The sequence below is a fragment of the Stigmatopora argus genome, chromosome 9, assembly GCF_051989625.1.
Source record: "Stigmatopora argus isolate UIUO_Sarg chromosome 9, RoL_Sarg_1.0, whole genome shotgun sequence".
Lineage (NCBI taxonomy): Eukaryota > Metazoa > Chordata > Actinopteri > Syngnathiformes > Syngnathidae > Stigmatopora > Stigmatopora argus.
Window position 1 is genome coordinate 15446751 of NC_135395.1, and position 16048 is coordinate 15462798.

The window sequence follows — 16048 nt, forward strand, 5'->3', positions numbered from 1 at the left end:
TTAAATCTTTGTTTTTTTATATTGTGAAATGAAGTCCTATAGAGTGTTATGCACGTTAACACTGATGCATCTGTAATCTATCATAACACGAAAAAGATCAGTGTTCTACCGTGCTCTGAGACATCGACTACTCTTTGGAGGTCGTATAATAAAAGTGCGCTTCTCGTCCACAAAATTATCGATTCCACTGATTTGCAAATTCTGCACCGTAGAGAAACAGAAAGTATGTACGCCAATAAATCGGCTGCAGCGAAGACGTCTATTAAACTCTATGGTGTTAAAGGAATTGGATTGCATATGATTGCTAAAAGTCATTTTAAAATGGAAAACATTAATTTATTTTAATATTCTTTAACTGGGGATGCAAACAAAATTTGAACTTGAGGTAATCTAACTCCATGGAAAACAAATGATTGACAGCCGCTGGATCACATGGGTCTGTAGAAAATAGGAGTAACTCTTGAGGAGTAAAAGATTCATGTGTGAATCAAATTCCCCCCAGTCATGTCACGCATCAAAGTGCCTAACCTGCAAAATGGATTTGTTTCAGTTTGGGGCCACTGATGATGATTGTGGATGCAGTTAAGTGCGAGCTGATGATAATTAGGAAGGACACAAAAAGGGTCAGAGGTGGCTGAGTGTCACTCTAGAGGACTCCCATCAGCCACAGGGTTGCGGCTATGTTCATGTATAGATATTTGTTCCCGCTTTGATAGCACCTGTAATGGCTCCCATCTGAGTCTCACCTCCCCCCAAGATGGAGCCAACTACGTATGTGTGTAATAAGGCAATGGCATGCGAGCGGCAGAAGGCCGCTTCCTCTACAGGTGACACCTTTGACCTCTCATCTGTTCCCTGTTGGCAGAGTGGAGGAGGAGGAAAGGGGGGCGTAGGATAGAAGAAAGAAGATGCATGTCCATCTGCATTCTTTAACAAAACAGCCATGGAATGACAAGTGGAAAAAAAACATTGTTTTGTAAAGGCTTTTAATAATGGTTGGATGAATAGTAAAATTAAAGAATTGTGAAAATGGAAACCATGGGTTTTTGGGGGGCCTGATAGCAATTATATCTACTTAAACAAACAAATAAATACATGCCATCCTAAGAGACCGTCTCAATGGCCAATTTCCCTCAAGAAATGGCAGGACAAGAACGAATGAATAGCTGGACAATGTGTTGAAAGTCATTGGTTGAAGATGTTGGAAATGCCATTGTCATATTGATATTCGTCCACTTGGTGTCACTTTTTACCTAGTGTTGCTCTGTTTGCAATTTTAACCGTGCTTAAACTCCCAAAACTTTTTTTTCAGGAAGAAAAACATTGGTTTTGGGTGCAAAAATGTTTCAATCATATTTTTGTTGATGTTGGCTAATTAAGCAAAGTCAACATGTTACATTTACAGTGTAATACATAGTTACATAGTTTAGCACTATACCAATTACTAGTGTTTCAGGGGTAATCCAACCTTGTGTGAGTCATATATATATATATATATATATATATATATATATATATATATATATATATATATATATATATATATATATAGATAGATATAGATATAGATATCCATGCACACACAAACATCATACACATTGTTGTTCAATTGTTCAATGCCTCTGGGTTCCTTTCGTCGTCATCAAATCGGTCACGATTTTGCATCGCGTGACCGCGCCTCCTACGTCACGACTGTTCTCCAAGTAGACGAGCGCGCGTGTCCGAGGCAAACAAGTTCAGTCCATTCTAAAAATAGTTTGTTCGCGGTATTGCAAGGTTGTGGGCCAGGTCTAGTGACGTAATTTATGCTCTCTTCTCCTGTGAAGGAGTAATTTGACATTTTCCACAAAGGTCTACGCCATTTATCTAGATGTTTTCCCTTGTGTGTTTTGTCACTTGTTTGTGACGCATCCAGTATGAAACATTTTCCCCACTGTTCACTGCCACTTTGTAATTGTTATTTGATTTACACACACAAACAGAGAGTGCATTGGGCACCTTTGGTCAAAATAAAGTAAAATGATGCTGTAGAAAGAATTTGTATTGAAAATGGTTTGTGTGCGTACGTGCGACCGCATGGGTGGGATTAAGAGCTGGGTCAAGGAAGGGAGCAGCTCGGATGACTCATAGCTGTATGCCCAGTGTGGACACCGGATATCAATGTGTACGTGGGTGACAGGGAAAATATTTTCAAGTGTTTCCTAAATCATTAATTCTATTCCAGGCAGCTGCTCTTTAAGTGGTGAAATTTTCAGCCACCTGAAGCCACGAAGTCAAATCATATTTGTCCTAATTGTGGTGCTTTCACACTTGCGGTTTTTTTTAACCTAACATCCAGTTCAATCGAAATAAGATTTAATTTAAACCTTTTGCTGTGGTTGTAACCTGCACTGTGTTTACTGTGTGTGACTTCAGCAAGCGCATGCAGGCGCGCGTGAAACAACACACACACACACGCGCACACGCACGCACGCACACGCACGCACACGCACGCACGCGCAACGCTCCCCAGCCATAAATGAATGACGGCAGGTCGCCATGGAAACTGCGTTACGCTCCGGGCACCCGAGGAAGAAAACAAGAGAGGACTGAGTGGAGTCTTCATTTCAGCACCAAGCACCTTGTGGACAGCGCCCGGGTGAAGTGGAACCTCCTCATATATCTGCTGTGGAATAGAATCCCATGCAGACGAACAAGTAGCATCAGAGGCGTGTGTCACCGGTGATAATCAAGACTTCCAACGGAAAGACACTCTTAGACCATCTAAACGTGAATCACGGTGGTCCGTGAGGTTTGATCACAGCTGCGAGAACAGGAGCAAGTTGCTCTGCCTCAGCAACAGGTAAGATCGGTCAGCATGATGCAGGTAATTCCTTCACTTCTGCTACCATCAATAATGATTTGCATGAAGTTACCCTCAAACCAAGAGGAAAACAAATACAGTTCCTTGGCATGTCAGTTTTAATTTCACATGGTCAAATTGAACCAACAAGACTAGTGACAAAGGAAAATTACCTGAAGTTACCATCAGCTTCTTTCAGGAATCACACAGTGAAGATGAAGTTTGTTTTAGACAAAAAAGAAAAATAAACTATATATTAAAAGAAATTAGTCACATCCACAATTCACTACAGAATACTGTAATTGTCCCACTATATATTACAGTTGTTTTGGTTATGCTTATCATTGAAGGCTAAGTGGAGAGGACAGTCTTTCTGGGTCTTTGATTTTTCAATTGAATTCCGTGAGTACCAAAGCCAAGCATTATGTGTGAGCTGAGCTGATACGCCTATATGAGTCACTCAGGCTGCAAGTTTGCACAAGAGTGTAAAAGGGGAAAGGGAGACAAAAAGGGTAGCTGGAAAGCACTCCTGCAATGGACCATTGCATTATGAAGTCATGGTTTTATTATTTTGTATGGCTTATGCTAACATCAAGATGTGCATTCATCAAGCCTGTGTGGTTTTTCACATTGAACATCTTTTTGGTAAACATCCTGTACTCATCCCTGCCTAATCCAAGCCTCAATTGCATTTTGTTTTTGTCACTTTCCAGTTGTAATAGAATCAAATATTAATGACAATTGTTGAGTCACTGAAACTACAGTGTGGGCCGTAAGATTCACAAAGACTCTATTGAAGATGGTTTGTTGTTGTTACTGACTAATAACTGACTGAGCACTACCTCTTATTGTTCATTAGTACCCCACTGTTTGTCTTCAAGTATTGGCAAATCACAGCAATCAGTTGTATTCAGCTTTAGCAGTGACTGACATGAGCTAGTTAAAACCAAGAGTAGATCATTATAGGCTTCAATGAATCACATTTTCCTAGTCAAACTCCCTGGAAGACTTGACACGTGCGTGAGCACAAGCTGCAACTCAAGACGCAGGCATTGACTTAGAAAGTGTTTCTTCTGTTAATGAAAAAATATGGGCAATTTTCCAAGAGTGACTGAGGGTGCCTATTATACAACTGCCTATAAAAGCAGTCAAAAGGATTAATTAGATTCTCCTTTTCCCCAAAGGTGTATCGAAAATGATCTCATTGGCTCACTCGGATGAAAGATTTATTTTTAGCAAATTATGCACTTGTGCTGTGTACACACCAAAACAAACCAGATGTGCGTCCTTAATTCGTGATGTTGGTGTGATTAATGAAATCTGCTGGCGATGACTCATTCAGCTTAACTCTTGCATTGCTCGCGGAAACAATCAAATGATAAATATCTCAGCAGTTCGAACCAATGCACATTATTTGGTTTTTGCTCATTACAACACATACTATGTGTGGATATCAAATAACTGTGGTTTAGAGCTTTACTAATATAATGTTTCAGGCCCAAATCGAGTGCCAACAAAGTCCTAGATATATTGGATACCACCACAGATTCATTTCAGATTCAATTATCCTATGAAACACTTTTTCTTAATTTGCTGTGGTCAGGTTGCAGAAAAAGAAATGACATTTACATCAGGCAATGCTTCATGAATGACTACATGCGCCAGGTTGTCAACACAGGAGTAACATAAGCTCTCAGGCAAACTGTGACTAGCAGGCATCTGAATGGCAGGAACACTCTCTCACTCTCTGTGTGTCTGTGTGGTAGAGTGAGTTAAACATTTGGTGGTTTATAGATTAATGAACTCTCCTTTTTTAAATTTTCCTCTCATTTAAGGCAGCAGCATGTCTGAAATCAAATCCAGTCAGCGGTTCCACAGCCTGAAGCCTGAGCAAGTGGCAGTTCTCCATCAAGTTCTGTCAGATATTGTTCCCATTCACGGCCGTGGGAACTTCCCAACACTGGAGCTCCGCCCTCGAGATATCATCATTGCTGTACGGGCTAGTCTTCAGAAGCAGGGCATCGTAGTACGAGATGTACGTCTAAATGGCTCCACGGCTAGCCATGTTCTGGTCCAAGACAACAGATTGAGCTACAAAGACCTGGATATCATTTTCGGAGTGGAGCTGCCCAGTCAAGAGGAGTTTCAGGTATATTACAAAAAGGAAACTGTCAGTGAAATATTTGTTATTTTTTGGAGTGAGCACAGTGGCACTAGTTACTTTCTCTTTTTTACAACAATATTGATTCTTATGCTTTTCATTTTGACTCAGAAAGGCTTTCAATCCAAACCAATTCAATTAGAATTTATTTCACAAACAAGACAAATTGTTTTCAACATTTATAAGTGAATTACACCTGAATCCAAAGTCCAATATTACAAGCAATATTGCAGTCATTCTTTATCATCTTTGTCATATTGTTTCCCTTTTCCCACAGGTGATCAAAGAGTCAGTACTTGCTTGCTTGCTGGACTGCCTGCCAGCAGGGGTCAACAGAGAGAGGATCAGCAGCGCAACAATGAAAGAGGCCTACGTCCAAAAGATGGTCAAAGTTTTTAATGAGCAGGACCGTTGGAGCCTCATCTCATTGTCAAACAACAGCGGCAAAAACCTGGAGCTCAAATTTGTAAGCATGCTAAGAAGGCAGTTTGAGTTCAGTGTCGATTCCTTTCAAATCATTTTGGATCGCCTTCTTGAATCCTACCTGCAGGAGATGCAACAAAATCGTAATAATGTAACAGAGGCCAACTCTAAAAGAACAGAAAAATCCAAAATGGAAACTGCATCCCCTATAGAGAAAGGAGCCAACGTAGGCAAGCTTTCAAAACTTAGCGATGGGATGGACGGAACAGAAAATGCAATTAAATCGACAAAACTCTCCACAAAAGAAGAAAATAACAAAGATAAAACACCCGTAGAAGTGAAAGAGCAGAGGGAAAACCTTAACCAACCCAAACCCCCTGAGCATGCCTCTTCAAGCATGATCGCAACAGAGAAACAAACCACTGAGACCAACAATGCTGTGTGTAAACTCAATGCTGATCCGCCGTCTTCAGACTCAACCAAATACTCACAACACTCCAAACTAGTCTATTTAAATCCGACTAAACCTGCCGACAAACAAGAAGTACTCACAGAGAAAATGGAATGCACAACCATCCCAAAACCGACCCAGTCCATGAGACTGTCGGAAAAGAAAGAAACATCTGAGGAGGATATGAATACCGATCAGAGTTTGAGTGAAAGTGTAAAAGATGAAACCCAATCTTTGTCTAAGCAAGATGTTGAAACTTCCCAAGTAAGGGGAGACAGCGCTTTGGCAGATAAAAAGAAAGTTCAAATTGATTTACTGATCGATCCGGAGAATGAAGAGGAAATGAAAAAAAGTGAAATATCACAAAAATTTAAAGCATTGATAGAAATAACAGATCACACTCAGGCCAAAAATTGCGTCGCCTCCATTTCTATCACAACGCTTACATGCAACAAATCCCTTGAAACACCCAGCACAGTCCAAATTGAGAGATCGCCCGATGGAGCTGACAGTATTGCAGGTACTCAGGAAACACCTACACCACCAGGCCTTGTTTCTGACAAAAACACCTCCTCTCCTTCTTCTTCGAAGGTCTCAGAGAGACTCTCTCATATGGTGGTGCTGAAACATTCATCTCCTAAGCCCCCGCGGAGGATGTGTCGAAAGGTCGCCACTTTTCCTTTCTCTGTCCCGGCCTTTGAGAGTGAGGCCATTGCAGACTCCAGTTTAGATCCAAACTCTTCCTCGAGCCCCGAACCTGATCTTCCCGGAGATCTAAAACTAGAGCTTGCTGTGGATGCAGATTCAGACCCCACAACAATCGCACCTAAGACGACAACAACCTCAAGGCCTGAAAGCAAATCAACCGGTGACCATCTATCAATAGTGGATTTCCCCTCGACTCCTGATCCGCCTCCTCAATCTGTCACTATTCTACCTCTGGACTCGGAAACTTCTGAGTTACTCACTGAGTGCTCTTGCGGGCCTGACCTTCAGAGCAAGGCGGAGCGAACCCAATTGGCTGAGCAGAGTCAGTCATCTCGTGAAAATTCTGCTTCACCACTGAAACAAACTGAACCTCGCAATGGCTTGGACTCACCCATTGATAAATCCAGCTCAAATGCCCAACAGGCTCCGCATACCTCTGAAGCTGAATCCGGTGAATCATTGGATGAGCCAAATGTCAGCAATGAAAAGACGACTTCCCACCCCTCCCTAAACTTTCCACGTCGTTCCCCTCCCATACTCAGTTTCTCCCCTCCCTGCTTCACTCCTTCACCCCCAAACCTTAGCCCTCCACCATGCGTGACTCCTCCCACTCACTGCCTTTCATCTTCAACGCTGCAAACTGCCAGCTCTGCCACCAGTTACAGCTCACCACCCTTGAGCTTCAGTCCCACCTCCTCCTGCATCAGCTCACCTCCATACCTCACCCCTCCAATGCTTAGTCTAAGCCCTCCTCCTTCTCCGTGCCTCAGCCCACCCCTCCTCTGCTTCACCCCACAAGTGAAAACAGACGATCCTCAGATATGCTCAGACGCTGGGCCTGTAATCGACAATGCAGTCAATGAGGAACAGTTTGAAGAGCCTTCTATCCTGCACGGTGTCCCCGTCACACAACTTGAAGATGACACAGAACAGTCTTACATTTCTTTGTTAACTCAGGTACCAGAGCCTGTCTCTTTTCCAATCACAGTCGCAAGCGCAACATCGCATGCATTGCCCTCCTCTCAGTGTGGGAACACAAGTGAACCGGGCGCTTTGAACACCGATGAAGCATCCAGTTTGGTGTCTGAGAACAACGTAGCTCTTGAAACGACTCCACAGGTAACTGAGCGGAGCACCGATCCGCAGGCTGTTGACCATATCCCAGCTGTGGAGATCCTAGCTGAGAGCATGTACGGCGACTTTGAGGCCGCCATGGACCACTTGCGCTACCGCTTAATCGCGACGAGGAACCCCGAGGAAATCCGAGGTGGCGGCTTGTTGAAATACAGCAACCTGCTGGTCAGAGACTATCGACCAGCCAGCGAGACTCAAATCAAGTCACTTGAGCGATACATGTGCTCACGCTTTTTCATTGATTTCCCTGATGTGCAGGAGCAGCAAAGAAAGATCTTATCCTACTTGAAGAATCACTTCATCGGTGAAGAGAGAAGCAAGTATCAGTACCTAATGACGCTACGCCGTGTGGTTGATGACAGCACCGTGTGCCTGATGGGCCATGAGAGGCGCCAGACTCTCAACATGATCACAGTGCTAGCCCTGAAAGTTCTAGGGGAGCAGAACATCATCCCCAACACGGACCATGTCACATGCTTCTATCAGCCTGCGCCATACCTCGCCGAGCACAACACTCCCTATCTAACAGAACCCAGCTACTGCAGCTACTTTATACCCCAGGGAGGATCAACTCTCCTTTACCAACCGTACCCCTTACACTTACACACACAGACAGGATTAGTTTAACTAGAAATCAAACATGTATGAGTAGCAGCAGCAAGGGGGAAACATGCTTTCAATGAGCTGAGAGATGGCAAAGGGAAATATGTAGGCTTTGGCCTATTACATATACTTTTTGCTGAATGAGGGGTACTTTCCCTCCATTTGTACTCTTCACTTTAAACAAGAAAATTGTTGCAGATTCAAAAACATCATGTATCGTTCCTGAAAATGCCGTGGAACCATGCGTCACATACCTTTGGCATCTCCGGGACCAAAGATGGGTAGCTGACCTTCATGGACATGCAAATGTACTTCCAGGCTCTTGGATTTCTGTGTGTTTTTCTCCTGTTATTACTGTGTTGTTCTAACTGGGTTTGTTTATCGCGTGGACCTTGCCTGTGATTAATATAGTGCATGGACTACATGGGACTGTTCTCTCACTGCCAAATACTGTGTGACATTGTTCCCTCAACAATTTAATGTAAATGTACAACTATGTTTTCCATTTACTGAAAAGTACATTTTGAGGTCTTAAAAAAGTGGATTTACCAATTTGTTAAGTGTTATATTTTAATTCCATGCATGTACACATGTGAACACACACATAGTATTCCAAAATTGACAAGAAATCAGACAATGCATGAGTGGCTCAGTATACTATACATACATAACACATGACACAATTCAAAGGCTCTTAATAAAATAAAAGAAATATTTATATTTTTGCAAGACTTTCCAAGATTATACTAAATGAAAATCCAACTGTTTTTTCACAATGCCTTTTCAAGAGACTGTACAACATATTCGTTACAGTAACAGTAAGTTGTTTGTGAACACAATCCATCATTCACAACAGTAAAATGTGTGCTGCGTTCCTTTTGTTGGTGAAGTCCTTTATGTATTCATGTGACATATTGGACAACTTACTTTATCCTACACATGTGGTCAGGTTATACAGTAACCATCTTTGGGTCATTTCTAAGCATGGCTACAGTAAAAGGAACTGCCTTTAAACCCTTTTAACAAACAAAAAAAGCAGCACCGCTGTTTTTCATGAAACAATTCCTCAAACATTTGAACCCAGTTTGAATCTACAGAGCAACTATGACCAAAGATGGTTGGAAAGGGAATTCAAGTGCCTAACTGAAAGATATACGAGTCTTTATCTTACTGCACTGGGGGTGGTAATGGGGTGGGTCTGGACTTGGGGTGTAGGTTTCATGTTTAAATTGTGACCCCTGTCACTGCTGCCTGTTTTGATGTCTTCTTTTATGTATTTATGTGTTGTAGTTTCTTCATGTGCAATTTGATAAATAAAGGAGAACTCAAATACCACCTCAGTTTGTTTTCAGTCTTTTGCCAAAACAAAGGTATTGTGTTGCTTGTTCATTTTTAAAACCATGATGTGGAGCTGCATTGATTTAATTAAACATAACAATCTCATCACAATAGTGTCATGAAGTGGCAAAACAGTGAAGCCAAGTCCGTCATCACAAATAACCCGCCCTTCTTAGGTGTTGAGGGTGTTGTTGTACATCCCTGCAAGGAAGCTGGTTGAAAAAAAGTGTAAATGTGAGGAAGAGGCCATTTTTCCTGATCAGGGGGTGCCATTTTACAAGGAAACTCCCTCCCACCTGATTCTCTCTCTTCTCTAATTATATCGTGGGCACGTGAAGGGAATGCCTTCAGGGGAATGCGTATGCGAGCCCAGTTTCCTACGTTCACATGCTATCCATCTTCTCCCATTGTAGGCTTGCTCTAGCTTGTATTGCTCCCTGGGAGAGGGAAGGCGTGTGTGATCTTCGAGGCACTGTATCAGCATCTCACAGACCTCAGAGCCACTCTTGTCCACTTGGGGTTTCCATAGAGACAGGTACAGACAGTCTTTCGGGAACGTAAGCGGATGACGTAGGACAGGGAAGACCCACACTGAAAAATGGTGGTGATGTTGAGAGAAACAAAAGACTAGGGGACGGGTAAAATAAAAGGCTCAAGATAGTGGATGTGTGGGAAAAAAAGACAAAATGGAGTTGAGAAGGTGACAATAAGACAATGCGAGGTGGAAAGGGAGAGATAAAGCAAGAGGTGGGAGGAAGAGGGGAGTTGATGGGAAAAGTGTGGGAGGCTGTCAGGCCTTCAAGTCACAAGGGAGTCACCGTGAAGTGGCTGCAGTGACGGCAGCAGTGATGTCAAAGCACTACGCACACACAGATACACACATGGGTGTGTATATGCACCAACACACAACTGTATGCACATCAATTTTCCTAATAGGCAGCCCACTCGTGCACCATCAACAGACATTTACAAAGATCACAGAGACACCTCATCCACACGTCGACATCATTCACCCAGGTTTGATGGTGGGCATGCTACTCAGACATCCAAATCTCTTTAAATCTCGGAATTAAATTTGCCATTGTTAGGTGCAAATATACAACGTTGGCAGTGTAAATGATTATCTTAATTGATTGGAAATGCCAGAGTGTTTGTTTCTTTTGGTTACCCTTTATAGTGTCGTGTTAGCGTAATGTTTTTAAATGTCATTCTAAAATGAACTTACTCATGACATTCAAATCCATCAGCTCACTGAGATGTAATGGTTAAGGTCCCCGATCGACACTCTTAAAAAAAAACAGAATGTTTTGTATTCATTGTTCACATTTTTCGTCATTTACCTAAAAGATAGCCCGTACCACTTATGCCCTTTAACTTTTTCCACACCCCAGTACACCATTGTGTGCCTCCCACACATCAGCCTTCCTCACTGCTATGACTCAGTACTCATTCAGCTTCGATAGAAAAGAAAAAAGTATTATCCTTCGAGGACATAGCACCTTGCAATGGACCAGCATGTGTCTTCAGGTCATTTACCAATTACTGTATTATTGTATAGCCGACTCAGGGACTTAATGGTTAGCACGTCTGCCTCTTGAGATCAAGAGTTCAATCCTCAATGGGTTCTGACCTTCCTGTGAGGAGTTGGCATGTTCACCCTGGCTCTGCGTGGATGTTCTCCAAGAGCCCCACTTGCCTCCCACATTAAAAACATGCATGATTGGCTTGTTAAACACTCTAAATTGCCACTAGGTATGTGTGATTAGTTGTCTGTCTCCTTGAGACCTGCATTTGGCTGGCAACCAATTCAGGGCCTGCTCCCCATAGCTGTCTAATGTGGGCTCCAATACCCCCCACGACCCTTGTGCAGAAAATAAATTAATGAAAAAAGGTATTTTATCTTAACACTTTGGGTGGCCCATTGGACGAGTGGTCAGAACGTTCGCCTCACAGTTCTGGGGTTGGGGGTTTGATCCCAGGTCAGTCCTCACTTTGTGGAGTTTGAATGTTCTCCTCGAGCTTGCGTGGGCGTTCTCCGAGTACTCCAGTTTACTCCCACATCCCCAAAACTCTCTTGGTAGGCTGGTAGAACATTCTAAATTGTTCCTAGGCATGAGTGTGAATGGTTGTCTATCTCCTTGTCCCCTGCGATTGGCTGGCCACAGATTCAGGGCCTGGAATCCGTAGTTAGATGGCTCCAGCACACCTCACAACCTTTGTGAGACTAAGTCATTACGATAATGAATACATGAATGAATGAATCATAACACTTAGCCACGGTTATGTACTTTTGTGGCATCCATCCAGAGAATACCCACAACACAGACAACTTACTGGAATTGAACACAGCAATTAAAATGTTTCATACAATGTATCAATACTTGGGTTTGTAGGAGAATTTGTGCCTCTTTTGGTATATGCAGACCTTATTAAAGAAGCATGCTTAAGTGGAGCATTAGAAAATTCTCTTGTGGGTCTGAATAATGAGATAAACAAATCACAAGAGTGGTGATGTCAGCAGCGTATAAATAAGAAAAGAAAAACAAAATACAACAGGTGGAGGTATTGGCCAATGGCACTTTACGTAGTTTTCCCCTGGCGATGTCTATATTCAGTACTTATAATGAGTTATACATTGGTAAGTTGTCAGGTTAACCAATTAGACATTTGTAAGCATGCAAAAATAAAGACGCAAAACACTCCTGGAACATATAAAAATCAACCTATAGACATTAGTAAGTAGCTGTAACAAATCAGAACGTTTTTAGACAAATCTTACTACCATTTTACATTGGTTAATGCACTTTATGTAGAGTAATAAAAGGGGTACGCGTATACTTTGTTGTTGCATCTTAAAATGTAATGCTTGATGAACATCAATATGCTTTATAATTTTTTAAGTCCAGAGGTGAGTGACATGATGATAACATTTTTGGACAAATTATTAGCTGTGACAATATGGCGCCTCAAAGAAGAAACTAGCTTTACAACACATAATATCTACTGTGAATAGAAGCCTAATCTAAGTGGTGTATGTATCACTGTTTATGTTGCATTGATGTTGGGTCTCTTTGGGATGATGTTCCAATAGTGTATGACGTGGAGCCCGGCTGCTGTTTGGATTGAAGAGTCATTTAGCATGAGACTAGATAACAAGGGGAGTTTCAGTATGTGTTTTTGTGTGTGTGTGTGTGTGTGTGTGTGTGTGTGTGTGTGTGTATGTGTGTGTATGTGTGTATGTGCGTGTATGCATGTATGTGTGTATTTGCGTGTGTGTCTGTGTGGAAGGGGGGGGGGGGGCGTGAATGTGTGTTTATGCCTACACTGATTGACGTCACAGTCGCCCACTCATTTCCATCTTGCCTGCATGAACAGAGAATAGATTCCCATCGCCATCCAGCATTCTCCATGAATATTTTTTTTGCATTTTTCCCCCACCCTTAATGCTCACCTCTTGTTTCATTCTATCTTCCTCTTTGTACCATCCTATATATTCACTGAGTCTTTTGCATCCAGTGGAGCAAAGCCAGTTTGGCATACAAACAAGACAGTTAAGCATAAACATTTTAGGACTGCCAGACGTCCTCTTAGAAATGTACATTAGAGATCCTTGACAAGAAACATCTGTTTCGTTTAAAGCATCACAAGCTTTTTGCATTTTTGGGGGGGATTCGACTCCTTCACCTGATGGCTGCCGGTTTATGCATGCGGTCTTCTTTTCTGTGTGAGTCTGTCCCAGCCAAATTGTGACGTTATTTCCACGGTGGATGTTGATTCACACTCACTTTTCAGTATCCCTAGTGACGACAGGACATAATTTAAATCACTTCCCCATGAAAGGTCATCCTCATGCTTTACGCAAAAGAAGGTGTGTTCAAACTCACTCATCCACCTTCACCCTCCCCTCCTCTTGTGTGCAAAGCAATGACCATAATTAAGTGCACAGTGGGTGCGGGGTGGACAAAGAGGCTGGAAATGCGTGGGATGACAGAGTCATCACGCACACGTTTAAAAAGAGAATACTAAGGCTATTTTAGTCAGCATACAAAGAGTTAGATAGGAAATTGGGGTGTGTATATATGCTTGCCTTATTAAGCAAATATCCCCTGTGAATGCATTGAATTTAGAAAAAAAAGAACTCCCACGGATGAACCTGACGCAAACGGCACAGGGCAAAGTGTGTGTGTGTGTGTGTGTGTGTGTGTGTTTTCTAGCAAAGTCATTAACAGATCAGAGGGCTTTTCAAAAGAGAGAATGGGAATGGATTGATCGATTCATGCGCTGAACTATGAAATATTTCAAGGAGAATGCAGAAGAAGGAAAGCATTCAGGTACTAAAGAATAGGAGATTAGTGTTGTCCCACCAATCAATACAGTTTATGATGGAGATGCAATGGGAAATACATTACATGAAAGGTTAACAGAAATGTAGTACCAAGAAATCACCAGCATTTTATAAGCACAGCTGATTTTCATATACACTGCACTTCTCGAATATTTTTCCATATAGGTTGGCCACTTTAATATCCTACCTGAATTATATTTACAGTATTGAATTCATTATGTATATTTCAGAACACTGCAAATAGCATATTTAAGAACTGACCCAGATATGTTATTAGTAATATAGGTAATATATCATTCCTTTGAGTTACACTCTTTATTTCAGACCAAATTGCCCCACTATTCTAAGGTCAAGGGTTCAATCCCTCGCTTTGTGGATTTTCTCCAGGTATTCTGGCTTCCTCCCACAACTGAACAAAATTCAGTGTGTCATGTCTGCTTTGCTCTCAGTTTTTTTCCCCCTCTCTGGGTTAGCTGAATTGGCGGGCTCAGCGACACACCTGTTGTGCAATAGTAGCACCTGGTATCTAAGGACTCCAGCCAATTGCTCTCAGACTACATTGCCTTGCTTACCTGTGTGTGTGCCCAAAATTCCTTCTGAGCTCCCCGACCTGGGAGGCCCGGTGGTGCAAGTGCTTAGCGTGTCGGCCTCACAGCTCTGGGGTCGTGGGTTCAAATCCAGGTCGGTCCACCTTGGTGGAGTTTGCATGTTCTCCCTGGGCCTGCATGGGTTTCCTCCGGGTACTCCAGTTTCCGCCCACATTCCAAAAACATGCACAGTAGGCTGATCGGACACCCTAAATTGCCCCTAGTTATGGGTGTGAGTGTGCATAGTTGTCCGTCTCCTTGTACCCTGCGATCGGCTGGCCACCGATTCAAGGTGTCCCCCGCCTCTGGCCCGAAGTCAGCTGGGATAGGTTCCAGCACTCCCTGCGACCCTAGCGAGGATAAAGCAGTTCAGAAAATGAATGAATAATAGTAATTCTCTCTCACTTGTTCATTGTATTTTTAAAGTGACATAATATCCTTTAAGGACAAAAAAGAGTTGTGGGAAAAATCGCCAAATTTATAATTTGACAATTAAAATACCATAGTAATCAAATTATAAACAGGGTTTTTTAACCCCTTTTCTTAAACATGTTTCATCCCAATACGAAAGAAGACAATGTTGCCATCTAGTGTCAGATACTTCACATAACTTAAATCCGTCTAAGGAGACAGCGATGGCGACAAAATGGAGCCCTACATTCGGCCGTGACAAATTATTCCTGGTTCAGAGAAACTGTACCTTTGCATCACGAACAAAATGAAACAAACAGACGAGATGGTCCAATAGAAAGCTATATGATTATGACGTATTTCCTCTGGGGGGGATGCAGACCTTTGTAATCCGTTTGGATGTATGGCCTGCAAAGAAGGATGAAAAAAATCTCTGATCCACGTTTAATAAAACGAATAGCAAAGGTGCACCGTATAATCAAAATAATGTTGAGATGTTGACTTCCAACAAACATGCATTAGGGGGGACTTGTAGATCGATATTATGAAGGACCATAAACAGGTGCAAAACACAAGGTCAGCTTGACAAAAACCATGCATCTTTTATGATTTTGTTCTTGCACGTGGGTCTTAGTGACTGGGCTTAATGTGAGCCATATTGCTTTAAAATGACATGATGGTAGTATATTCAGATTACTGTGTAGGGGTCATGAAACCTTGACTGGGGCTGTACATGAATTTCTAGATAAATGTATTATATATAATGTGATATAGGGCCGCCCGGTCTGGACCTTCCTGCATGGAGTTTGCATGTTCTCCCTGGGCTTGTGTGGGTTTTCTCTGGGCATTCCAGTTTCTTCCCACATCCCAAAAACATGCAGGGTGAGCTGAACACTCGAAATTGCCCTTAGGTGTGTAAATGTTTGCCCGTCTCCCTGTGCCCTGCAATAGCTGGCATATACTTATATATTGAATTTATTTGAGTCATCGACTCAAACCAGGGCTACACAAGGCTAATGTAAGGGTACTAGTAAAAAATACACCG

General features: G+C 42.3%; 1 protein-coding gene across 2 annotated transcripts; it reads left to right on the forward strand.

Moving 5' to 3' along the window:
- Positions 1 to 2611: 2611 nt before the first annotated feature.
- Positions 2612 to 9473, forward strand: LOC144082382 (uncharacterized). Of its 2 annotated transcripts, none has more exons than XM_077609512.1 (3): positions 2612 to 2842; positions 4678 to 4991; positions 5281 to 9473. In XM_077609512.1, the coding sequence occupies exons 2-3, from the start codon at positions 4686 to 4688 to the stop codon at positions 8344 to 8346; spliced, it is 3372 nt and encodes a 1123-aa protein (XP_077465638.1). In that variant the 5' UTR covers positions 2612 to 2842; positions 4678 to 4685; the 3' UTR covers positions 8347 to 9473. The 2 variants fall into 2 exon arrangements, with proteins under 2 accessions (XP_077465638.1, XP_077465639.1); XM_077609513.1 differs by having other exon boundaries at positions 2649 to 2842; positions 4682 to 4991.
- The last annotated feature ends 6575 nt before the right edge of the window (positions 9474 to 16048 follow it).